The sequence below is a fragment of the Lithobates pipiens genome, unplaced genomic scaffold (genome assembly GCF_037356315.1).
Source record: "Lithobates pipiens isolate NorthernLeopardFrog02 unplaced genomic scaffold, aLitPip1_a1.2 Scaffold_27, whole genome shotgun sequence".
Taxonomy (NCBI): domain Eukaryota; kingdom Metazoa; phylum Chordata; class Amphibia; order Anura; family Ranidae; genus Lithobates; species Lithobates pipiens.
In genome coordinates, this window is record NW_027507788.1 from 1,328,141 (window position 1) to 1,353,140 (window position 25,000).

At 52.7% G+C, this 25,000-nt stretch overlaps 1 protein-coding gene across 4 annotated transcripts in view; it reads right to left on the reverse strand.

Annotated features, from left to right (window-relative positions):
- Positions 1-25,000, reverse strand: part of ZNF362 (zinc finger protein 362) — a 31,929-nt gene that overhangs the window by 5,128 nt on the left and 1,801 nt on the right. Inside the window, exons 1-5 of one of the 4 annotated variants that reach the window (XM_077456003.1) lie at positions 22,082-22,185; positions 12,276-12,339; positions 7,070-7,316; positions 5,607-5,928; positions 4,881-5,105 (exon numbers count right to left, since the gene is read on the reverse strand). In XM_077456003.1, coding sequence (XP_077312129.1) covers positions 4,881-5,105; positions 5,607-5,928; positions 7,070-7,316; positions 12,276-12,339; positions 22,082-22,128 — 905 coding nt within the window. In that variant the 5' untranslated portion in view covers positions 22,129-22,185. Of the gene's footprint in view, positions 1-4,880; positions 5,106-5,606; positions 5,929-7,069; positions 7,317-12,275; positions 12,340-22,081; positions 22,186-25,000 lie in introns of those variants that run through there. The other 3 variants (XM_077456004.1, XM_077456006.1, XM_077456005.1) reach the window with 3 other exon arrangements.

A 25,000-nucleotide genomic window follows, 5' to 3' on the forward strand; every position in this document is an offset into this window, starting at 1 on the left:
GTCCCATGTACTGGTATGAGGAAGTCTCCTCCCCCTCCCCCCCTGATATGCGTCTGCTGTCCCATGACTTAGTAGTTGGTGGAGAAACCCTTGTTGGGGAATCACAGAGGTCAGACGTTTCTTGGAGTTGGCTTCCAGGTTCGCACATCTTAGGAGGGATTTTGTCCCTCCTAAGGTTTCCAGGATGATGTTTGGTGACTCCAACCTTCAGCTCCCTCCACATATTTTCTATGGGATTAAGGTCTGGAGACTGGCTAGGCCACACCAGGACCTTAATGTGCTTCTTCTTGAGCCCCTCCTTTGTTGCCTCGGCCGTGTGTTTTTGGGTCATTGTCATGCTGGAAGACCCATCCATGACCCATTTTAAATGTCCTGGCTGAGGGAAGGAGGTTCTCACCCAAGATTTGATGGTACATGGCCCCGTCCATCGTCCCTTTGATGCGGTGAAGTTGTCCTGTCCCCTTAGCAGAAAAACACCCCCAAAGCATAATGTCTCCTCCTCCATGTATGACGGTGGGGGATGGCGTTCTTGGGGTCATAGGTCCTCCATGGATGACGGTGGGGGATGGTGTTCTTGGGGTCATAGGATCTCCATGTATGACGGTGGGGGATAGTGTTCTTGGAGTCATAGGACCTCAATGTATGACGGTGGGGGATGGTGTTCTTGGGGTCATAGGACCTCCATGTATGACGGTGGGGGATGGTGTTCTTGGAGTCATAGGACCTCCATGTATGACAGTGGGGGATGGTGTTCTTGGGGTCATAGGACCTCCATGTATGACGGTGGGGGATGGTGTTCTTGGGGTCATAGGATCTCCATGTATGACGGTGGGGGATGGTGTTCTTGGGGTCATAGGACCTCCATGTATGACGGTGGGGGATGGTGTTCTTGGGGTCATAGGATCTCCATGTATGACGGTGGGGGATGGTGTTCTTGGGGTCATAGGACCTCCATGTATGACGGTGGGGGATGGTGTTCTTGGGGTCATATGACCTCCATGTATGATGGTGGGGGATAGTGTTCTTGGAGTCATAGGACCTCAATGTATAACGGTGGGGGATGGTGTTCTTGGGGTCATAGGACCTCCATGTATGACGGTGGGGGATGGTGTTCTTGGAGTCATAGGACCTCCATGTATGACAGTGGGGGATGGTGTTCTTGGGGTCATAGGACCTCCATGTATGACGGTGGGGGATGGTGTTCTTGGGGTCATAGGATCTCCATGTATGACGGTGGGGGATGGTGTTCTTGGGGTCATAGGACCTCCATGTATGACGGTGGGGGATGGTGTTCTTGGGGTCATAGGATCTCCATGTATGACGGTGGGGGATGGTGTTCTTGGGGTCATAGGACCTCCATGTATGACGGTGGGGGATGGTGTTCTTGGGGTCATAGGACCTCCATGTATGACAGTGGGGGATGGTGTTCTTGGGGTCATAGGTCCTCCATGTATGACGGTGGTGGATGGTGTTCTTGGGGTCATAGGTCCTCCATGTATGACGGTGGTGGATGGTGTTCTTGGGGTCATAGGACCTCCATGTATGACAGTGGGGGATGGTGTTCTTGGGGTCATAGGACCTCCATGTATGACGGTGGGGGATGGTGTTCTTGGGGTCATAGGATCTCCATGTATGACGGTGGAGGATGGTCTTCTTGGGGTCATAGGTCCTCCATGTATGACGGTGGGGGATGGTGTTCTTGGGGTCATAGGATCTCCATGTATGACGGTGGGGGATGGTGTTCTTGGGGTCATAGGATCTCCATGTATGACAGTGGGGGATGGTGTTCTTGGGGTCATAGGATCTCCATGTATGACGGTGGAGGATGGTCTTCTTGGGGTCATAGGTCCTCCATGTATGACGGTGGGGGATGGTGTTCTTGGGGTTGTAGGACCTCCATGTATGATGGTGGGGGATGGTGTTCTTGGGGTCATAGGACCTCCATGTATGATGGTGGGGGATGGGGTTCTTGGGGTCATAGGTCCTCCATGTATGATGGTGGGGGATGGGGTTCTTGGGGTCATAGGCAGCATTCCTCCTCCTCCTCCAAACACGATGAGTTGAGTTGATGCCAAAGATCTGGATTTCGGTCTCCTCTGACCACAACACTTTCCCCCGGTTCTCCTCGGAATCATTCGATGTTCATTAGTGATCTTCAGACGGACCTGTACATGTGATTTCCTGAGCGGGGGGACCTGTACATGTGATTTCCTGACCGGGGGGACCTGTACATGTGATTTCCTGAGCGGGGGGACCTGTACATGTGATTTCCTGAGCGGGGGGACCTGTACATGTGATTTCCTGAGCGGGAGGACCTGTACATGTGATTTCCTGAGCGGGGGGACCTGTACATGTGATTTCCTGAGCGGGGGGACCTGTACATGTGATTTCCTGAGCGGGGGGACCTGTACATGTGATTTCCTGAGCGGGAGGACCTGTACATGTGATTTCCTGAGCGGGGGGACCTGTACATGTGATTTCCTGAGCGGGGGGACCTGTACATGTGATTTCCTGAGCGGGGGGATCTTGCGGGGGCTGCAGGATTTCAGTCCCTCGCGGTGTAGTGTGTTACCGATGGTTCTCTTGGTGACTATGGTCCCAGCTGAGATCATGGAGAAGATTCTCCGGTGTAGTTCTGGGCGGATTCCTCACCGTTCTCCTGATCATTGATCCTCCACGAGGTGAGATCTTCCATGGAGCCCCAGACCGAGGAGATCCATCGTTATTTTGTGAATAATAATCCCACCATCTGTTGTCACCTCTCACCAAGCTGCTTGGCGGTGGTCTTGTAGCCCATTCCAGCCTTGTGTAGGTCTCCAATCTTCTCCCCGACATCCTTGGACAGATCTTTGGTCTCCATGGTGGAGAGATTGGAATCTGATTGGTTCTGTGGACAGGTGTCTTTTATACAGGTAACAAGCTGAGTTTAGGAGCACTCCCTTTAAGGGAGAGTGCTCCTAATCTCAGATCATTACCTGTATAGAAGACACCTGGGAGACAGAAATCTTTCTGATAGGGGAGCAAATACTTATTTCGCTCATTAAAATGCAAATCAATTTATAAATTTTTTGAAATGCGTTTTCCTCGATATTTGTGTTATTTTGTCTCTTGGGCCCCTTTCACACAACGGACCTGAACGGGTGCTCCATGTTAGTCCATGGAGAGACGGAGACCTAGTCCGATCCGCTAAAATCAGACAGATGGCTCTATGTTCACGTCTGTCCATGGCGGAGATCTGATGAAAACGGATGTTGTCCATTTTTGTCCAATCTCTCCATAGCAACCAGTGGTGCTCGACAAGCCCCTCCCCGCTTAGTGAGCAGAGACGGACCTGTCATCCGCCGGCTCAGCGGAGATCAACAGAGAGATCTCCTGCTGAGCTGGCGGACAGAGGCGGACTCCATGGCAGCGGATCCGCCTCGTGTGAATACTGCCTTACTGTTATAATAAACCCACCAACTGTACAGCTCCCAGTCTCCTGCTCCTCCGCCTGCACAGCTCCCAGTCTCCTGCTCCTCCGCCTGCACAGCTCCCAGTCTCCTGCTCCTCCGCCTGTACAGCTCCCAGTCTCCTGCTCCTCCGCCTGTACAGCTCCCAGTCTCCTGCTCCTCCGCCTGTACAGCTCCCAGTCTCCTGCTCCTCCGCCTGCATAGCTCCCAGTCTCCTGCTCCTCTGCCTGCATAGCTCCCAGTCTCCTGCTCCTCCGCCTGCATAGCTCCCAGTCTCCTGCTCCTCCGCTTGTATAGCTCCCAGTCTCCTGCTCCTCCGCCTGCATAGCTCCCAGTCTCCTGCTCCTCCGCCTGTATAGTTCCCAGTCTCCTGCTCCTCCGCCTGTACAGCTCCCAGTCTCCTGCTCCTCCGCCTGTACAGCTCCCAGTCTCCTGCTCCTCCGCCTGCATAGCTCCCAGTCTCCTGCTCCTCCGCCTGTATAGTTCCCAGTCTCCTGCTCCTCCGCTTGTATAGCTCCCAGTCTCCTGCTCCTCCGCTTGTATAGCTCCCAGTCTCCTGCTCCTCCGCTTGTATAGCTCCCAGTCTCCTGCTCCTCCGCTTGTATAGCTCCCAGTCTCCTGCTCCTCCGCTTGTACAGCTCCCAGTCTCCTGCTCCTCCGCTTGCATAGCTCCAAGTCTCCTTCTCCTCCGCCTGTATAGTTCCCAGTCTCCTGCTCCACCGCCTGTATAGTTCCCAGTCTCCTGCTCCTCCGCCTGCATAGTTCCCAGTCTCCTGCTCCACCGCCTGTATAGCTCCCAGTCTCTTGCTCCTCCGCCTGCATAGTTCCCAGTCTCCTGCTCCACCGCCTGTATAGCTCCCAGTCTCCTGCTCCTCCGCTTGTACAGCTCCCAGTCTCCTGCTCCTCCGCTTGCATAGCTCCAAGTCTCCTTCTCCTCCGCCTGTATAGTTCCCAGTCTCCTGCTCCACCGCCTGTATAGTTCCCAGTCTCCTGCTCCTCCACCTGTATAGCTCCCAGTCTCCTGCTCTTCCGCCTGCATAGTTCCCCGTCTCCTGCTCCTCCGCCTGCATAGTTCCCCGTCTCCTGCTCCTCCGCCTGCATAGTTCCCCGTCTCCTGCTCCTTCACCCATACAGTCCAGAGTCATCTAGTACTCCACCCATACAGCCTCCAGGTCCTCCATTTGTAAAGTCTCCAGCAGCCAAGCCATGACCTTATTCTTGTGGTTGATGAGACCAAATGACTGCCCACTCCACAGATACATTTCCAGAACTACAATCCACTAATATTTTACATCTCATCAGCAATGCAGCTTAGGTCTGACTGTCCCGATACAAGGACCGATTTATATAAATCAGAAGATTGCCATTATAGAGTGCATGGTGGGCAGACTGAGTGCGATTATGGTATTCTGGGGTCCGGTACTCACATACCTGGTGTGCTGCTGGAGATGAGAGAGCTGGCGGAAGGATTTCTCGCAGTACGAGCAGTGATAGGGTTTGACACCGAGGTGGATGCGCAGATGCTGTGCTAGATATGAAGCATTGGCAAACGATTTGGAACAATGCGGGCACTTATGAGGTTTGGCCTCTGTGTGGGATTTGGAGTGAATCTGCATCTCTGACTTGGAGAAGAAGGTCAGGGGGCAAACTTTACACCTTAATCCAGGGAAAGAGGAAGAAAAAATTAGCCATATATATGTAAGCAGCAAGCAACACAGTGCAGCCAATAACAGTCCTGTACTGAGACAATATGACAAACCCCCCCACCCCCCCCCGACAATGCGTTCTCCGCGCCTGAGACCCCTTCTCCTCACCTACGACCCCTTCTCCTCACCTATGACCCTCTCCTCACCTATGACCCTCTCCTCACCTACGACCCCTTCTCCTCGCCTATGACCCTCTCCTCACCTACGACCCTCTCCTCACCTACGACCCCCTCCTTACCTACGACCCCTTCTCCTCACCTACGACCCCTTCTCCTCACCTACGACCCCCTCTCCTCACCTACGACCCTCTCCTCACCTACGACCCCCTCTCCTTACCTACGACGACTCCTCCTCGCCTATGACCCCTTCTCCTCACCTATGACCCTCTCCTCATCTACGACCCCTTCTCCTCACTTATGACCCCCTCTCCTTACCTACGACCCCTTCTCACCTGTAGGTCTTGCCCTCTTTTCCAATATCTCCTGAAGCCAGGATGGGGTAGGGGACGACAAGCACTGGGGTTCCTGGGTGGTTCTCCGCCTTGATTTTCTTTCGCCCCCTCTCAGGTTTGGTGGGCCCCAGCAGGCTGTGCCCTTGGATGGTCTTTATGGTGTCCAGCATTGGTGGGCTGGTGATTCCTGAGATGAGGGTCGGGGAGGTGGCTATAAGTCGAGTTTGGCTGTTGGAAGTTGGAATAGAGGGAGTGCCGCTGCTGGTACCGGTGCTGGATTCTGAAGTGCTGACGTTTGTGCGGGACGATAAAAGGCCCAGCCCTGGAAAACAATCAGAGAAATGAGTCAAAGCTGCAGGGGCCGGAGGTTCAGACCAAAGCTGCAGTCTGGGGTCTGTACCCGGAGACTTCAGCAGAAGACTACACACGTCTGCATCTATTGTTGTGTATTGTCGTCTTTCATCTGTTCATCCAGATAAAGAAAACTGCTCAGAGCCGTAAAGGACAGACTGGAGTGCTGCAAAAAGCGGGGTGAGAGGGTCAGAGGTCACCAATCACTGATACCAGGCTGACAGCCACGGGTAATCTGACAAAGAAACGTTTACAACAAATTCCAGGTCTGTAATTAGGTCTGCAATATCCAATCACCCGCTCTGTAACACTTCTGATATTCTATTACCAAAAGCATTACAGCACAGTGCTATACGAGTGCATGACCTGGAGGACCGGTCTCCGACCTTTCACACCTCACAGACCACAAACATGCCTTATACACACTATGCTCCGCCTCTCTGCCCCCCCTCCCCCGATCACACTGCTGCCTTATACACACAATGCTCCGCCTCTCTGTACCCACCCCCCGATCACACTGCTACCTTATACACACACAATGCTCCACCTCTCTGCCCCCCTCCCCCTCAATCACACTGCTACCTTATACACACAATGCTCCGCCTCTGTACCCCTTCCCCCCAATCACACTGCTGCCTTCTACACACAATGCTCCGCCTCTCTGCCCCCTCCCCCTCAATCACACTGCTACCTTATACACACAATCCTCTGCCCCCTTCACCCGATCCCACTGCTGCCTTTTACACACAATGCTCCGCCTCTCTGTACCCCTCCCCCAATCACACTACTGCCTTACACACACAATGCTCCGCCTCTCTGTACCCACCCCCGATCACACTGCTGCCTTATACACACACAATGCTCCGGCTTCCTGCTGCAGAACTGGAGACCACATACATTTTCTTGTGGCCTGGAGACCACTGGTTGGCTCTGCTGATCTGGAGCACCTGTGTACAGCTACATATCCATGTTCTATGTCCCACCTACACAAAGGGGCATTCACAGATATGCAGGTGAATTAGAGCCCCCCCCTCCCCCCATGGTAAGATCAGATATCATACGCAATACAGGGAGAGATCACCTTTCCCCCATCCTAGTGTAGAATGGATTACCTGTGACAGAGCTGGTGGCAGGCCGGGCATGCAGCGCCACGTCTGGCTGAGGGACAGCTTGTGGGTGCAGTCCTGGAACTTGCTGCAGCTTCTGTAGAGACATGACGGACTGGCTGGTCTCCGCTGGCGAGGAAGGGATGAGCAGAGATTGCTGCGAAGGGACGGAAGTAGGAGGCAAGTGAGGAGGTCGGATCTTTTCCGCCATCAGTTGTTCCTTGATCTTATTGATTAACACCAGGTTATCCAACTAAGCAAAGAGCAGAAGAGTTAGGGTGACCTCGGACAGGATGGGAGATCAACTGCATACACAACAGTGACGGACAAGGACGGGCAGGAAGGGTCAGGACAAGGACGGGCAGGAAGGGTCAGGACAAGGACGGGCAGGAAGGGTCAGGACAAGGACGGGCAGGAAGGGTCAGGACAAGGACGGGCAGGAAGGGTCAGGACACACAGCTATGACAAGGACAGGCAGGAAGGGTCAGGACACACAGATATGACAGGGACTGATCCCAGCTATACTATGGTGGTCATCCCTCCATATCAATACCTGTACAGTGTGATGGTAGCAGGCTGATGTGTGAATTCACAGAAAATCAACTTTAGAAATGTTCAAACTGCCATATGTGGGTTACCCAATCAGAGGGAAGAACTGCCAGATGCAGGGTGACCCAATCATTAAAAGGGAAAAAATTCCTGATGAGGGGACATCCAATCAGAGGGAAGAACTTCCAGATGCGGGTCACCCAATCACCATAGGGAAGAACTTCCAGATATGGGGTCACCCAATCACCATAGGGAAGAATTGTCTCTGACATGAACGGACCCTGCTCTGGCCTCCCATAGGCTGACTGCCGGGCTTCATTCTATGACTTCACACAGCAAATGCCACCTCATCACAAAGAATGACAGCATGGAGGATGCAGCACAGGAGAAGCTCCCCCCCCCCCCTCCGGAACTAAATTAAATTGATATTAAAGGCAAGTTAAAAAAAAAATAAAAAAAAAACGCACAACATACATGTTACAATTACCGGCTCTGTAATGGTTTTGCACAGAGCAGTCCCGATCCTCCTCTTCTCAGGTCCCCCGCCGCCACACCAGGTCCCTCCCTCCTGCTGAGTGCCCCTATAGCAGGCTCGCTCCCGAGCTGCTGTACTGGGCACATTCACACACTAAGAGTCTTGGCTCGGCCCTGTCCCCTTTCTCTTCTGATTGGTTCACTGGCTAAGACTGACAGAAGCGAGTCCCCGGAGGGTCAAGTCTCTTGCGCTGGATCACAATTGGGGGGGGGGTTGCGCACAGGTGAGCCGTTACAACAACTTGAATTGGGCTATGGGAGGACCAACAAAAACACAGCGCCCAACACCAGTGTAACTTACCCTGCTCCTAATGAGTCAAAAAGCCCACAGCAACTAGCCAAACTAATGATCAGCCCAAATCCTAATCTGCAATAATGCAACTATGGGGGACCAGAGAGGGCGCTCTCCTGAATCATTGAAAAACAAAGGCAAGGACAAGAGAGTGTAAAATCCCATAGTGTTGTATATTAAGAAGGAAGCATTTATGAAATAAATAAAATTGCACTCACATGTGGCGGGCAGAACAGTCCATGTCTCCTGGAAGGTGGAAGTGATGAAGTGTGAACCAGGACCCCTGCCTTGGTCACCGGTAAGGGGATGAGAGCACACTGGTGATGGAATAAAGCCGCTGTCACTGGAGGAACACGGTCACCGATGCAGCACCCTGGAGGAGGAGGCTGCCTGACGTAGCCGATGTTCATATGCACAGGAGGATACAGCAACGCGTTTGCAAGCTTCTTCCTCAGCCTAAGCTGGGAAACGCATTTATGTAACGTACTGCGCATGAGAACATCGGTTATATCAGACAGCCTCCAACTCCGGGGGCTTGGTTCACACTTTATCACTCCGGGGCTTCCAGGAGATACGGGTTGTTCTGCCCACATGTGAGTGCAATTTTATTCATTTCATAAATGATTTCTGCTTAATGTACGGCACTATGGGGGTCACACGCTACTCTCTCCTGTTTACAGTCCGTCTGGCACTCAGCCGCCTGCCCTGTCATAGGAACCATCGTCCCATCTGGATCATTCATTAGGGTAGGCAATGCGAATGGCCACATCTGTCCTCCTGTCTTTCTTGGCTTGTTTCTTCTGGTGAACTATAAATTCTCATCTGCTCCAGCCAAGCGCCACAGTGAAGCCATGAGGAGCCCTAATGCTGCAGTGTGAGCAGAAGACGGGACCTACATGATGGCACATGGACAGACAGCCAACCATGTGTGTATATACACAGAGGTATGGAAAAGAATCCCACCCCCTTTAAAATAAGCCCATTGTGTTGCTTTGCAGCCTATAATGAAGACAGACACCGTTTTTGCTTTATCCAGCTGCATTTACTGCATGCAGCTTATACCATCCAACAGAAAAAATAAATAACAGAATCACTGAGTTGGAAAAGGGATCACTCACCCCCCCCCCCCCCCAAATGACTTGTAAACTCAATCAGGTGTAGCTATTCACCTTCTCATTGGCACAAAAAGACATGTGACTTTCACCTGTGATCAGATGCAGTCATTTTGATTAGCTAAGCATGAAAAGGGCTTTCCTGGAGCATTTCCGTCCCTGCTAGTGCAGCTGAAGCAAACAATCCCCTATGGGATAAGGACAGGCACAAGTCAGGAGATGTATAAAAAAGGCTTTATCAATGCCTAGAAGCAGAGTAAAGTCTATTATCAAGAAGTGGGAGACTATCACACAGGGTACAACACAGACCCCCCCCCCCCCCCCGGATCAGGACGTTGCTCCAAAAGGGAGGAAACTAGTCAGAGAGGCCACCAAGAGGCCTTCAAAAACTGACAAAGAGTGGTCATTGTGTGACACCAATGTCACCAATTCTCCACAAATGTGGCTTGTATGAGGGGAGGGATGCAAGAAGAAAGCCACTCCTCAAGAAAGGCCAGGTCATCACCGCTGAGCTTTACCAAAACGCACCGTGAGGATTCTGAGCTCACATGGAGAAAGGTGCACTGGTCAGAGGAGTCTAAAATGGAATGATTTATCCTCAACACCAAATGATACGTCTGGCGGAAATCCGTCCAAATAACACCATTCCTACGGTAAAGCATGGAGGGGGGGGGGGGCAGATCTTGGTATGGGGGTGGGTAATATCCTGGTATGTGGTATGGGGGGGTGATATTATTCTGATATGGGGGGTGGTAGTATCCTGGTATGGGGGGGTGGTATTATCCTGGTATGGGGGGGTGGTATTATCCTGGTATGGGGGGGTGGTATTATCCTGGTATGGGGGGGGTGGTATTATCCTGGTATGGGGGGTGGTATTATCCTGGTATGGGGGGGGTGGTATTATCCTGGTATGGGGGTTTTTTATCTGCAGCAGGGACTGGATCACTTGTCAGGATAGAAGGAAAAATGGATGGGGCAAAATACTGTCACATTCTTGTGGAAAATGTGCAAGTTGTGACTGGGAAGAAGGTTTCCCTTCCACAGCACAAAGCAACAATGAGCACACAGTGGTGGGCCAACCGCTTACACTGCGCTTTACAACTTATGGATAAACAGTACAATTACAATACACTTTAATACGGTAGGAATCAGAGGGCTCTGCTCCTTAGAGCTTACAATCTGAGAGTATAAGATGCAAGCTGGATAAAACAAAAACTGTGTCTGTCTTCATTTCAGGCTGCAAAGCAACAAAATGGGATTGTTTTTAAAAGGGTGGGGGGATTATTTTCTATACATACTGTAGAGTCATGAAATGTAAACAGCTGAATGATGATCCCTTTTATCCCCTCCCTCCCCAGGACAAAGTGTCACTGTCCACCAACGTTCTTCAGCCTTCACACTGAAGTCACACTGACCTTCCCCCTCTAGTTCACAAACCCCTCTCCTCCCTGTCTAAGATGACCTTCACCCTCAAGCTATCCGTCTCACTCTACTCCCGCTCCAAGCTGTCCCCCTTTCCTCCCGCTCCAAGCTGTCTCCCCAAGCTGTCCCCCTTTCCTCCCGCTCCAAGCCGTCTCCCTTTCCTCCCTCCTCGAGCCGCCCCCCTCTCCTCCCTCCCCGAGCCGTCCCCCTCTCCTCCCTCCCCGAGCCGTCCCCCTCTCCTCCCTCCCCGAGCCGTCCCCCTCTCCTCCCTCCCCGAGCCGTCCCCCTCTCCTCCCTCCCCGAGCCGTCCCCCTCTCCTCCCTCCCCGAGCCGCCCCCTCTCCTCCCTCCCCGAGCCGCCCCCCTCTCCGAGCCGCCCCCCTCTCCTCCCTCCCCGAGCCGCCCCCCTCTCCTCCCTCCCCGAGCCGCCCCACTCTCCTCCCTCCCCGAGCCGCCCCACTCTCCTCCCTCCCCGAGCCGCCCCACTCTCCTCCCTCCCCGAGCCGCCCCACTCTCCTCCCTCCCCGAGCCGTCCCCCTCTCCTCCCTCCCCGAGCCTTCCCCCTCTCCTCCCTCCCCGAGTCGTCCCCCTCTCCTCCCGCTCCAAGCTGGCCTTCTCCCGCTCCAAGCTGGCCTTCTCCCGCTCCAAGCTGGCCTTCTCCCGCTCCAAGCTGGCCTTCTCCCGCTCCACACTCTCAAAGCTGTCAGTATCTTTCTGTCTGCTCTACTTATCACTGGTTTCCATACCCCCAACCGACCAGTCTGGTCATCCTACAATTAGACTGAACGCATCTGGGGGTGGGGGTGGGGTCTCTTTTCTTATTCCGGACTGAACAGCTCTGCAAAAACTGTTGGTGACTTCTGATTGCTGGCTATGACTTATAAAGGGTGCAGACTACCAGACAGGGCCAACTTTATGGGTAGCGGATAATCGGCATGCATTATAACATTAGTAAATATCTGTAGCTAAAGCGTGAATTATGCAATACATCGAGTTATCAATCGATGACTAATGATAAATGCAAAACAATGACCATGTCACACATCTCATCTCCCCAGACCATTAGGTAGTGGCTGTGATCAGCACTTATGAGTGGTGGTGAGATTTGGTGGCTGTCTGACTGGCTGGCTGTAGTGGGGGCTCCCGCCTTGTACCCGGGATGGACACCCCGCTGTCTTCTTCCTGTACACATCTCCCCGGCTCGGTAACATTTGTGATATAATGATACATAGGATGAGGCGACTCCTGCCGCAGGCTGTACAGTAGCAGGAAGCAAAGGTTAAAGGTCATTGAACAAGTCTCACCTGGCTGGGCATCGCTGGAGGTGGAGGCCAAAAATAGGGATTGTTAAAGCGCGGTTCGGCCATCCTGCAAGAAGGAAAGAAAGTTATGGCTCTGGCTGGAGGATGATCAGCGTCATGTACAGGAATGAAGCCGGTCACATAAGCAATATATTGGCATTTCATTGTATTAGATGGTGAGTGAGAGCGGCCGGCCAGCGCTCCGAGTGTCAGCACACAGGCCAAGCTCTTTATTGGTGGAGCAGAACACGCGGGTCATCCAATGGACAGCATTACACTTCCATCTGCACTCCAGACCCGGGTGAGACATACAGAGGAGGAGAGGAGACGACCTGAAAGTCTATCACTTCCAACACAGCCACCAGCAATGCTAAGAGAGGCATCGAGGCCTACCGGACTGGGGAGAGAAGAGTGTGAGCTCAGCAGACAAGTCTATACAGTATATATATATATATATATATATGAAGCACCAACATTGATTGCAGAGCTGTGCTATTAGCAATACATCACCCATAGCATATACATGGTTGTGTGACCCAAAATCTTACCACCTAGACCAGCCTTTCTCAACCTTTTCAACACAGAGGAACCCTTGAAATAGTTCTCCGGTCTTGGGGGACCCTCTGCTAAAAATTAGAACTCTACAACTCATGATACATTAGTGTGATGGTCATTGGGGAGAACGGTCCTCACACTTGTGGTCATTGGGAAGAACGGTCCTCACACTTGTGGTCATTGGGAAGAACGGTCCTCACACTTGTGGTCAGTGGGAAGAATTAGCTCTTTACAGATCCCTAAAAAGATCAATGGTGTCCGTGGGAACTTATCTGAGAGGCAGAAATTGCCCAATTCTGAAGGAACCCCTACAACCTCTGGAGGAACCCTGGTTGAGAATCACTGACCTAGACAGTAAAAGGTACAGAAGGTTCAGCCTCTGATAGCTGAAGACGGATGTTGGAGGAGCAGAAAACGTGACAGCAAAGCGCACTATGGGGGTTGTTTACTAAAGGCTAATCCACTTTTAAGTGCAGTCGCTGTAAATCTGAGGGGTAGATCTGAAATGAGGGGAAGCTCTGCTGATTTTATCATCCAATCATGCGCAAGCTAAAATGCTGTTTTTTACCTTCCCTGCATGTCCCCCTCGGATCTACAGCGACTCCCCTTCCAAGTGCACTTGTAGTGCAAAGTGGATTTGCCTTCAGTAAATAACCCCCCCATGTGTTTAATCCGAGGAGCCAACGTTCTACAGAGAGCTTCACCTGTCCGAGGAGACCCAGGAGGTCAGAGGAGGAGAATAAAGGGTCATATGGGCCATACACCCCCCTACCGAGACAGAGCTGAGCCATACACCCCACTACCCAGACAGAGCTGGGCCATACACCCCACTACCCAGACAGAGCTGGGCCATACACCCCACTACCCAGACAGAGCTGGGCCATACACCCCACTACCCAGACAGAGCTGGGCCATACACCCCACTACCCAGACAGAGCTGGGCCATACACCCCACTACCCAGACAGAGCTGGGCCATACACCCCACTACCCAGACAGAGCTGGGCCATACACCCCACTACCCAGACAGAGCTGGGCCATACACCCCACTACCCAGACAGAGCTGGGCCATACACCCCACTACCCAGACAGAGCTGGGCCATACACCCCACTACCCAGACAGAGCTGGGCCATACACCCCACTACCCAGACAGAGCTGGGCCATACACCCCACTACCCAGACAGAGCTGGGCCATACACCCCACTACCCAGACAGAGCTGGGCCATACACCCCACTACCCGAGACAGAGCTGGGCCATACACCCCACTACCCAGACAGAGCTGGGCCATACACCCCACTACCCAGACAGAGCTGGGCCATACACCCCACTACCCGAGACAGAGCTGGGCCATACACCCCACTACCCAGACAGAGCTGGGCCATACACCCCACTACCCAGACAGAGCTGGGCCATACACCCCACTACCCGAGACAGAGCTGAGCCATACACCCCACTACCCGAGACAGAGCTGAGCCATACACCCCACTACCCGAGACAGAGCTGAGCCATACACCCCACTACCCGAGACAGAGCTGAGCCATACACCCCACTACCCGAGACAGAGCTGAGCCATACACCCCACTACCCGAGACAGAGCTGAGCCATACACCCCACTACCCGAGACAGAGCTGAGCCATACACCCCACTACCCGAGACAGAGCTGGGCCATACACCCCCCCTACCGAGACAGAGCTGGGCCATACACCCCACTACCCGAGACAGAGCCGGGCCATACACCCCACTACCCGAGACAGAGCCGGGCCATACACCCCACTACCCGAGACAGAGCTGGGCCATACACCCCCCTACCCAGACAGAGCTGGGCCATACACCCCACTACCAAGTCGGAGGAGAGCTGGGCCATACACCCCACTACCAAGTCGGAGGAGAGCTGGGCCATACACCCCACTACCAAGACAGAGTACAGGTCATTTTATTATTTATAGCAGCACAATTATTTTTTTCACTTCACTCCCACATGTGAACGAAGCGTGACCATCCAATGACCAATACCAAGTGCCCAATACATACACAGGAACAAAAGACGCAGCATTATGAAGGTGAACCCTAGAAATCAGAATATCATACTGTATGGATCATACTAGGTGCAACGGGGGTCAATCTGCGTGCACGTCCGATGGGCGCCATTCTGGGTGCACGTCCGATGGGCGCCATTCTGGGTGCACGTCCGATGGGCGCCATTCTGGGTGCATGTCTGATGGAGGTCAATCTAAGTACAGATGTGGGTCCTTCTGGGTGTGGCGATCACTGATGTGTAGATGATATCAACACGCATACTGCCTTGATCAGGCATTAGGATTTAATCAGTCCACCCCTCGGGCCATTAATCAGAAGCTCAGAACACAAGTAGAATTTGTAGTACAATCCATGGTTCCTCATATACATGGACATATCCCCTGCGTTCCATAGTGTAAGAATATCTCCAGAGTGGGTCTGTGCGGTAGGCCTGGGCCAGCAGTGAAGGCGTTAATCCAGAGATGAGGCTTTCTGAGGAATGCTATGAAAGCCGCTGTTTATTTTTAGTCAGATATGAAGATCTCAGCAGGTTCCAGGGTCAGTTCCTGCTCCTCCGGGCCTCACACAAAAAGCGGGCCCAATCCTGCCTCTGCCAGAGAAATGCACGGCTTAACCCTCAGCGTTCCGAGCCATGGAGGGGATCTGATGACTGAGAGAAATAGAGGATACAACCAGAATATAGATCTCACATCTACAGAGCTCTCTATACCAGAAAAGAGGACCTGGAGACATTCCTGGAGGTCACTCAAATAATTAGAGCTGAAAGAACGCTGTCTGAAGGTGTCCATAGACATGTCAGAGGATAACCTTCTCAGGTAGAATCACCCGGGTTGTTCTTTCCTAACCAATCACTACCGCCAACTGATTTTTACAGATTGATGACCAGTATAAAGACAGCAACTACAACAGACCAACAACGTCACAAATCAAAACCGGCTGAATGCAAACAGTTCTAGGATTAGCAACACAAATCTGTAATTGGATGCCCACCATCTATATGGAGAATAATACCAGGAGCCAGACAAACCATCCACCATCTTCCCCAATGTTCCCAGTGGAAGCCACACTCCCCGACTACACAAAAGGTACCCCCCCCCCCCCGAGATTCTACAGACTGGGCCTCAACTTCTCTGCTCATTTCTGGGGCCCTTCTATACACTGAAGATCCCAGACTAACCAGGGAAATATGGGAGCTGCCATTGGTGACATATCCTTCCAGAAATGCTACTTGTCTGGCTGTGACCTGAAACACGGAGGCAGATGAGGACTTTGTCTGGTCTGCATACGTAGTGTGGGTCAGTGACACAAAGTACTACATTCGTAGTGATGAAGGAAAGGGAGGTGTTTGTAGTTCAAGTCAGGAGAGCAGCCTAGAATGCCCCTCTATAGATACAGTGCAATGAGCGTTGTCACCCTAGGTCAGGAGGGGAGTCACTGGCAAGATTGCCAGGTAATAAAAGGAAAAATAGTTTGAAAATGGGAAACTAATGCAGCCACCACATCTAAAGAGTGGTATGATATTTCTGTTCTTGGGTTAAAAGCTGAGCCTATAGAACAGGAGATGTGCTGCCATCTAAATACAGAGAATTCTCATGAAGGAAGAGCAGTAGTTCAGCTCCTCAGCACAGACAACACAATGATTTCCGTGGCTGGTCAACGAGGCCCAGAAAATCAATAACAGCCGGTGTATCCCACGTGACTCCCCAGGTCTGTCTGAGTATAGCCAGGGCTGGGAGAAGCCTTAGTCATGTCAAAAAGTGCTGACCTCACATTCTGCAGAAAACAATGACAATCTATTAATGGGCTGCGTGTTGTCCTACAGATCAGCGTGATATCCGCCTGGAAAGATGACTCCGGTCATACAGATTGGTGTGGCCACCGGGGCCTACACGCGACCCAAGCCACCGGGGCCTACACGCCACCCGCGCCTACACGCCACCCAAGCCACCCGGGCCTACACGCGCCTCAAGCCACCCGGGCCTACACGCGCCTCAAGCCACCCGGGCCTACACGCGCCTCAAGCCACCCGGGCCTACACGCGCCTCAAGCCACCCGGGCCTACACGCGCCTCAAGCCACCCGGGCCTACACGCGCCTCAAGCCACCCGGGCCTACACGCGCCTCAAGCCACCCGGGCCTACACGCGCCTCAAGCCACCCGGGCCTACACGCGCCTCAAGCCACCCGGGCCTACACGCGCCTCAAGCCACCCGCGCCTACACGCGCCTCAAGCCACCCGCGCCTACACGCGCCTCAAGCCACCCGCGCCTACACGCGCCTCAAGCCACCCGCGCCTACACGCGCCTCAAGCGACCCTCATTTAAAAACCAGAAGTGACCCCAATCTAAAAACCAGAAGTGTTCAAGGCCTGCACACCAGAATGGGCCCATGTCTTGTGTAAAAACTGCTCTAGATACTTTAGTAGCTCCTACCATGAGTAAAAATCCTGATTACAATTAGCTGTGGAATGGAGTTTGCCACATGCACTTGGAATATAACAATCAGGGAAGGCTACAAGGGAAGAGAATACGGCACTAACAGAACTTTCCACCTCGGTATGGAAAAAACAAAATTATATTTTTTGTAACAAAACTGCAGCATCAAAGACCCCTGTGTAGCTTCGCCATATTACTATAAATAATTGGATTTCACCTTCAGGGGTGCTTTGTTATTACGGTCCGCACAAGAGAACCACCGGGGGTTGCATGAATGCCGGTAGATTTTACATGACAGGTGCCCAAAACCAACGGCTTTGACATGTCAGAGAACATATAGATAACATGCAATCCCAAGGATGAGAAAGGCTGGCCAGTATACAATCGTAGCTGCAGAAGTATCATTGATAGACACAGGCAATGGGACATTTCTTCAATGGAGGGGGAGAGAGGAGAAGGATATAGATATATAAACCTCTTCCCATTGCTGCAATCCCCCACCTGAGAAGAGTCGCCCACAACATTCACACCCAAGATACACCAAAACACTGGCGCAGACCCCTCTCTTCAAGCCACACCACCCCGGTACCACAGCATGGACAACTGGAGGACATCAACCGTCACTGAAAAGTACAGAACATGACCATGTAACCAACTGTCCACATGTTTGGTCTGGTATTGGGTAGTTTAGGGGACCACAGCTTTATCAATCCTTTGGATTTCTATTGGTCCCAATGAGGACACACGTATAGGGTGAGATGTACCCCCACTGCCGGTTATCTCTCCTGAACAGAACGTATGGATCTCCCCCTTCCCTACTCTATCCAAAAACGAAGAGAACCGTCCTATACCCAAACACATTGACAGAGTAGTGACAGAACCTCGATGCTGGGATACATTGTGGGAGGCAGACACGGCAGGACACCTGTCTGAAATTCGGGACTGTCCCAACTAATCCGGGACCGCTGGTAACTATGTAAAGTCCATCTATATCCATGCTACGTTTGTATAGAGTAGGGAAGGATAAGACTCCTGGTCAGCTTTTACTACAGTCAGATTCCTTCTCATCCTGTTTGGTAGAAAGGTTGTCCCCCGGGAAAAAAAAGTGAGGAGAAATCTCTCCATTAGAAGCCGGCATTGCAGGAAGACCTGTCAAGGGTTCCAACCTTTCCACATTCAAACAGTTTGGGGTGTGGGTACACTTTGTACTACTCTAGGAGAAGTCTAAATATCATGGCTTCCTTCCAAGATCAAAGCCAGATCTTTCCCCAGGGGTTGGGGACACACTCAGCGCCAAAATATATGTTCTGTCCTCAGCACCTAAAGCCCCCCAGTCTTCCTAGACAGAGGTCAGCGATATCCAGGGGGACGTTCCATACATTGGTTTTGGGGTTTCAGGAGGAAATCTGCATCCACCACTGTGGAAAGACATCCATGACGAAGCTCAGAGGTAGCAATACATCGAGGTCTTCACGTTCTTTGACCAACAGCCAGCAATCAGATTGAAGTCTTCCCTGGACAATGACGGCTGGAATGTGAAAGTTTGCTGGCTGAGGGTGAGTGACTGTTCTTCAGGCTGATACTGTGACACCCCAAGTCTGGCCCCCGGGCTGGGGCCACAAAGTCATGTCCTATGACATGAAATATACAGCCAAAGTAAATGGAGGGCCATTGCCAGTATTCTCCAACTGGTCAGCAAGGCTGCTAGACTGGACTGACTGCTACCTGAACTCTGAATGGATTTGTCTGTCCCTGCTTCATTCCTAATAATGAAGAGTACCAAGTACCCCCGGATCTTCCTCAAGGCCACCAATCAAAGTCAATCCTGGAAGGTGATGGCAAGAACTGGAATCTGGATGACAGTTGTGAGAAAATCTCAATGGTTCTCAAGGAGGACCCTACAGTCACCATCTCCACAATACCACAGAGATCTGCCGGCGATCCCCCACAATCCCACAGAGATCTGCCGGAGATCCCCCACAATACCACAGAGATCTGCCGGAGATCCCCCACAATACCAGAGATGTGCCGGCGATCCCCCACAATACCAGAGATCTGCCGGAGATCCCCCACAATACCAGAGATGTGCCGGCGATCCCCCACAATACCAGAGATCTGCCGGAGATCCCCCACAATACCAGAGATGTGCCGACGATCCCCCACAATACCAGAGATGTGCCGACGATCCCCCACAATACCAGAGATGTGCCGGAGATCCCCCACAATACCAGAGATCTGCTGGCGATCCCCCACAATACCAGAGATGTGCCGGCGATCCCCCACAATACCAGAGATGTGCCGGCGATCCCCCACAATACCAGAGATGTGCCGACGATCCCCCACAATACCAGAGATGTGCTGACGATCCCCCACAATACCAGAGATGTGCCGGAGATCCCCCACAATACCAGAGATGTGCCGACGATCCCCCACAATACCAGAGATGTGCCGGAGATCCCCCACAATACCAGAGATCTGCTGGCGATCCCCCACAATACCAGAGATGTGCCGGCGATCCCCCACAATACCAGAGATGTGCCGGCGATCCCCCACAATACCAGAGATGTGCCGACGATCCCCCACAATACCAGAGATGTGCTGACGATCCCCCACAATACCAGAGATGTGCCGGAGATCCCCCACAATACCAGAGATCTGCTGGCGATCCCCCACAATACCAGAGATCTGCCGGAGATCCCCCACAATACCAGAGATGTGCCGGCGATCCCCTACAATACCAGAGATGTGCCGGCGATCCCCCACAATACCAGAGATGTGCCGGCGATCCCCCACAATACCAGAGATGTGCCGGCGATCCCCCACAATACCAGAGATGTGCCGACGATCCCCCACAATACCAGAGATGTGCTGACGATCCCCCACAATACCAGAGATGTGCCGGCGATCCCCCACAATACCAGAGATGTGCCGACGATCCCCCACAATACCAGAGATGTGCTGACGATCCCCCACAATACCAGAGATGTGCCGACGATCCCCCACAATACCAGAGATGTGCTGACGATCCCCCACAATACCAGAGATGTGCCGGCGATCCCCCACAATACCACAGAGATCTGCCGGCGATCCCCCACAATACCACAGAGATCTGCCGGCGATCCCCCACAATACCACAGAGATCTGCCGGAGATCCCCCACAATACCAGAGATGTGCTGACGATCCCCCACAATACCAGAGATGTGCCGACGATCCCCCACAATACCAGAGATGTGCCGACGATCCCCCACAATACCAGAGATGTGCCGACGATCCCCCACAATACCAGAGATGTGCCGACGATCCCCCACAATACCACAGAGATCTGCCGGCGATCCCCCACAATACCACAGAGATCTGCCGGCGATCCCCCACAATACCAGAGATGTGCTGACGATCCCCCACAATACCAGAGATCTGCCGGCGATCCCCCACAATACCAGAGATGTGCTGACGATCCCCCACAATACCAGAGATCTGCCAGCGATCCCCCACAATACCAGAGATGTGCCGACGATCCCCCACAATACCAGAGATGTGCCGACGATCCCCCACAATACCAGAGATCTGCCGGCAATCCCCCACAATACCACAGAGATCTGCCGGCGATCCCCCACAATGCCAGAGATCTGCTGGCGATCCCCCACAATACCACAGAGATCTCCCGGTGATCCCATACAATACCACAGAGATCTGCCAGCGATCCCCCACAATACCACAGAGATCTGCCGGCGATCCCCCACAATACCACAGAGATCTGCCGGCGATCCCCCACAATACCACAGAGATCTGCCGGCGATCCCCCACAATACCACAGAGATCTCCCAGCGATCCCCCACAATACCACAAAAATCTGCCGGCGATCCCCCACAATACCACAGAGATCTCCCAGCGATCCCCCACAATACCACAGAGATCTGCCGGCGATCCCCCACAATACCACAGAGATCTGCCGGCAATCCCCCACAATACCACAGAGATCTGCCGGCGATCCCCCACAATACCACAAAAATCTGCCGGCGATCCCCCACAATACCACAAAAATCTGCCGGCGATCCCCCACAATACCACAAAAATCTGCCGGCGATCCCCCACAATACCACAAAAATCTGCCGGCGATCCCCCACAATACCAGAGAGATCTGCCGGCGATCCCCCACAATACCACAAAAATCTGCCGGCGATCCCCCACAATACCACAAAAATCTGCCGGCGATCCCCCACAATACCAGAGAGATCTGCCGGTGATCCCCCTCAATACCACAGGATTAGTACATAGCCCCCCACAGATGTCCGTGTCCCCCCAGATTCCAGTCTCTATACACCTAGTATTAGTACATAGCCCCCCACAGATGTCTGTGTCCCCCCACATTCCAGTCTCTATACACCTAGTATTAGTATATAGCCCCCCCCCCCAGATGTCCGTGTCCCCCCAGAGTCCAGTCTCTATACTCCTAGTATTAATATATAGCCCCCCCAGATGTCCGTGTTCCCCCAGAGTCCAGTCTATATACTCCTAGTATTAGTATATAGCTCCCCCCCCAGAGTCCAGTCTCTATACTCCTAGTATTAGTATATAGCCCCCCCCCACAGATGTCCGTGTCCCCCCAGAGTCCAGTCTCTATACACATATACAGATATGAATGGTACGGCCGGCATTGTACGTCACGTTTCTGTTGCCGGTGTTTTGGTAAATCGGATCCTCTGCATCAGTGACACCACGAGAAGCAATTAGAAATAAAAAGGAGTAGAAAGTTGTAGCAGGCCGGAGAGAAATGATGAAAAACCTCCACAAAGAAAGCGCCTCGTCGCTCTGCATCCCTCCGCCAGACATCCTCCGACACACACCGGCCACAAGTGGCTCTGCCTTCTTCTCAGAAAAGGGGCCCCTAACCCCAACTAATGAAAAAAAAACCTGGAGAGGAAGAGGCCCGTCGTTATAGCAACAGCAGTCCCACGTTTTAGCAGCAGCGGCGGCAGCGAAGGCCACAGCCATGTACAATCTTCCACCACAAAGAGGGAGCAATGAAAGGGCCCCCCTGTCTGTGCAGCGCTGGAGCTCTATGAAGAAAAGCAGCATCAATATTAATAAATGACGCCTCGGTGCGGAGGATGGGAGAGCTCTGCACCACTCCGTTCAATGCCGGGAATTCACCAATACAGGGGAGCCAGAGGAGGGTCTCCGAGCAACGAGGACCTATCTCTAATAGAAGGGGGGTCTCCACTGGGGGCCTGTCTAATGTCTGATAGAAGGGGGTCTCCACCGAGGGCCTGTCTAATGTCTGATAGAAGGGGGTCTCCACCAACGAGGGCCTGTCTAATCTCTAATAGAAGGGGGTCTCCACTGAGGACCTGTCTACACTCTGATAGAAGGGGTTCTCCACCAACGAGGGCCTGTCTAATCTCTGATAGAAGGGGTCTCCACCAACGAGGGCCTGTCTAATCTCTGATAGAAGGGGGTCTCCACCAACGAGGGCCTGTCTAATCTCTGATAGAAGGGGGTCTCCACCAACGAGGGCCTGTCTACTCTCTAATAGAAGGGGGTCTCCACCAACGAGGGCGTGTCTAATCTCTGATAGAAGGGGGTCTCCACTGAGGGCCTGTCTACTCTCTGATAGAAGGGGGTCTTCACCAACGAGGGCCTGTCTAATCTCTAATAGAAGGGGGTCTCCACCAACAAGGACCTGTCTAATCTCTAATAGAAGGGGGTCTTCACCAAGGGCCTGTCTAATCTCTGATAGAAGGGGGTCTCCACCAAGGGCCTGTCTAATCTCTGATAGAAGGGGGTCTCCACCAACGAGGGCCTGTCTACTCTCTGATAGAAGGGGGTCGCCACCAACGAGGGCCTGTCTAATCTCTGATAGAAGGGGGTCGCCACCAACGAGGGCCTGTCTAATCTCTAATAGAAGGGGGTCTTCACCAAGGGCCTGTCTAATCTCTGATAGAAGGGGGTCTCCACCAACGAGGGCCTGTCTAATCTCTGATAGAAGGGGGTCGCCACCAACGAGGGCCTGTCTAATCTCTAATAGAAGGGGGTCTCCACTGAGGGCCTGTCTACTCTCTGATAGAAGGGGGTCTCCACCGAGGGCCTGTCTACTCTCTGATAGAAGGGGGTCTCCACCAACGAGGGCCTGTCTAATCTCTGATAGAAGGGGGTCTCCACCAACGAGGGCCTGTCTAATCTCTGATAGAAGGGGGTCTCCACCAACGAGGGCCTGTCTACTCTCTGATAGAAGGGGGTCTCCGAACAAGGACCTGTCTAATGTCTAATAGAAGGGGGTCTCCGAACAAGGACCTGTCTAATGTCTAATAGAAGGGGGTCTCCACTGAGGACCTGTCTAATCTCTAATAGAAGGTGGTCTCCGAACAACGGGGACCTGTCTAATCTCTGATAGAAGGGGGTCTCCACCAACGAGAACCTGTCTAATGTCTAATAGAAGGGGTCTCCACCAACGAGGGCCTGTCTACTCTCTGATAGAAGGGGGGTCTCCACCAATAAGGACCTGTCTAATCTCTGATAGAAGGGGGTCTCCACCAACGAGGGCCTGTCTACTCTCTGATAGAAGGGGGGTCTCCACCAATAAGGACCTGTCTAATCTCTGATAGAAGGGGGTCTCCACCAACGAGGGCCTGTCTACTCTCTGATAGAAGGGGGGTCTCCACCAATAAGGACCTGTCTAATCTCTGATAGAAGGGGGTCTCCACCAACGAGAACCTGTCTAATGTCTAATAGAAGGGGTCTCCACCAACGAGGGCCTGTCTACTCTCTGATAGAAGGGGGTCTCCACCAACGAGGGCCTGTCTAATCTCTGATAGAAGGGGGTCTCCACCAACGAGAACCTGTCTAATGTCTAATAGAAGGGGTCTCCACCAACGAGGGCCTGTCTACTCTCTGATAGAAGGGGGTCTCCACCAACGAGGGCCTGTCTAATCTCTGATAGAAGGGGGTCTCCGAACGAGGACCTGTCTAATCTCTAATAGAAGGGGGTCTCCACCAACGGGGACCTGTCTAATCTCTGATAGAAGGGGGTCTCCACCAACGGGGACCTGTCTAATGTCTAATAGAAGGGGTCTCCACCAACGAGGGCCTGTCTACTCTCTGATAGAAGGGGGTCTCCACCAACGGGGACCTGTCTAATCTCTGATAGAAGGGGGTCTCCACCAACAAGGACCTGTCTAATGTCTAATAGAAGGGGGTCTCCACTGAGGACCTGTCTAATCTCTAATAGAAGGTGGTCTCCGAACAACGGGGACCTGTCTAATCTCTAATAGAAGGGGGTCTCCACCAACGAGGGCCTGTCTAATCTCTAATAGAAGGGGGTCTCCACCAACGAGGGCCTGTCTAATCTCTAATAGAAGGGGGTCTCCACCAACGAGGGCCTGTCTAATCTCTAATAGAAGGGGGTCTCCGGCAACGAGGGCCTGTCGAATCTCTGATAGAAGGGGGTCTCCAAACAACAAGGACCTGTCTAATCTCTGATAGAAGGGGGGTCTCCGAACAACGAGGACCTGTCTTATCTCTAATAGAAGGGGGGTCTCCGAACAACGAGGACCTGTCTTATCTCTAATAGAAGGGGGGTCTCCGAGCAACGAGGGCCTGTCTAATGTGTAATAGAAGGGGGTCTCCACTGAGGGCCTGTCTAATCTCTGATAGAAGGGGCTCTCTGAGCAATGAGGACCTGTCTAATGTGTAATAGAAGGGGGTC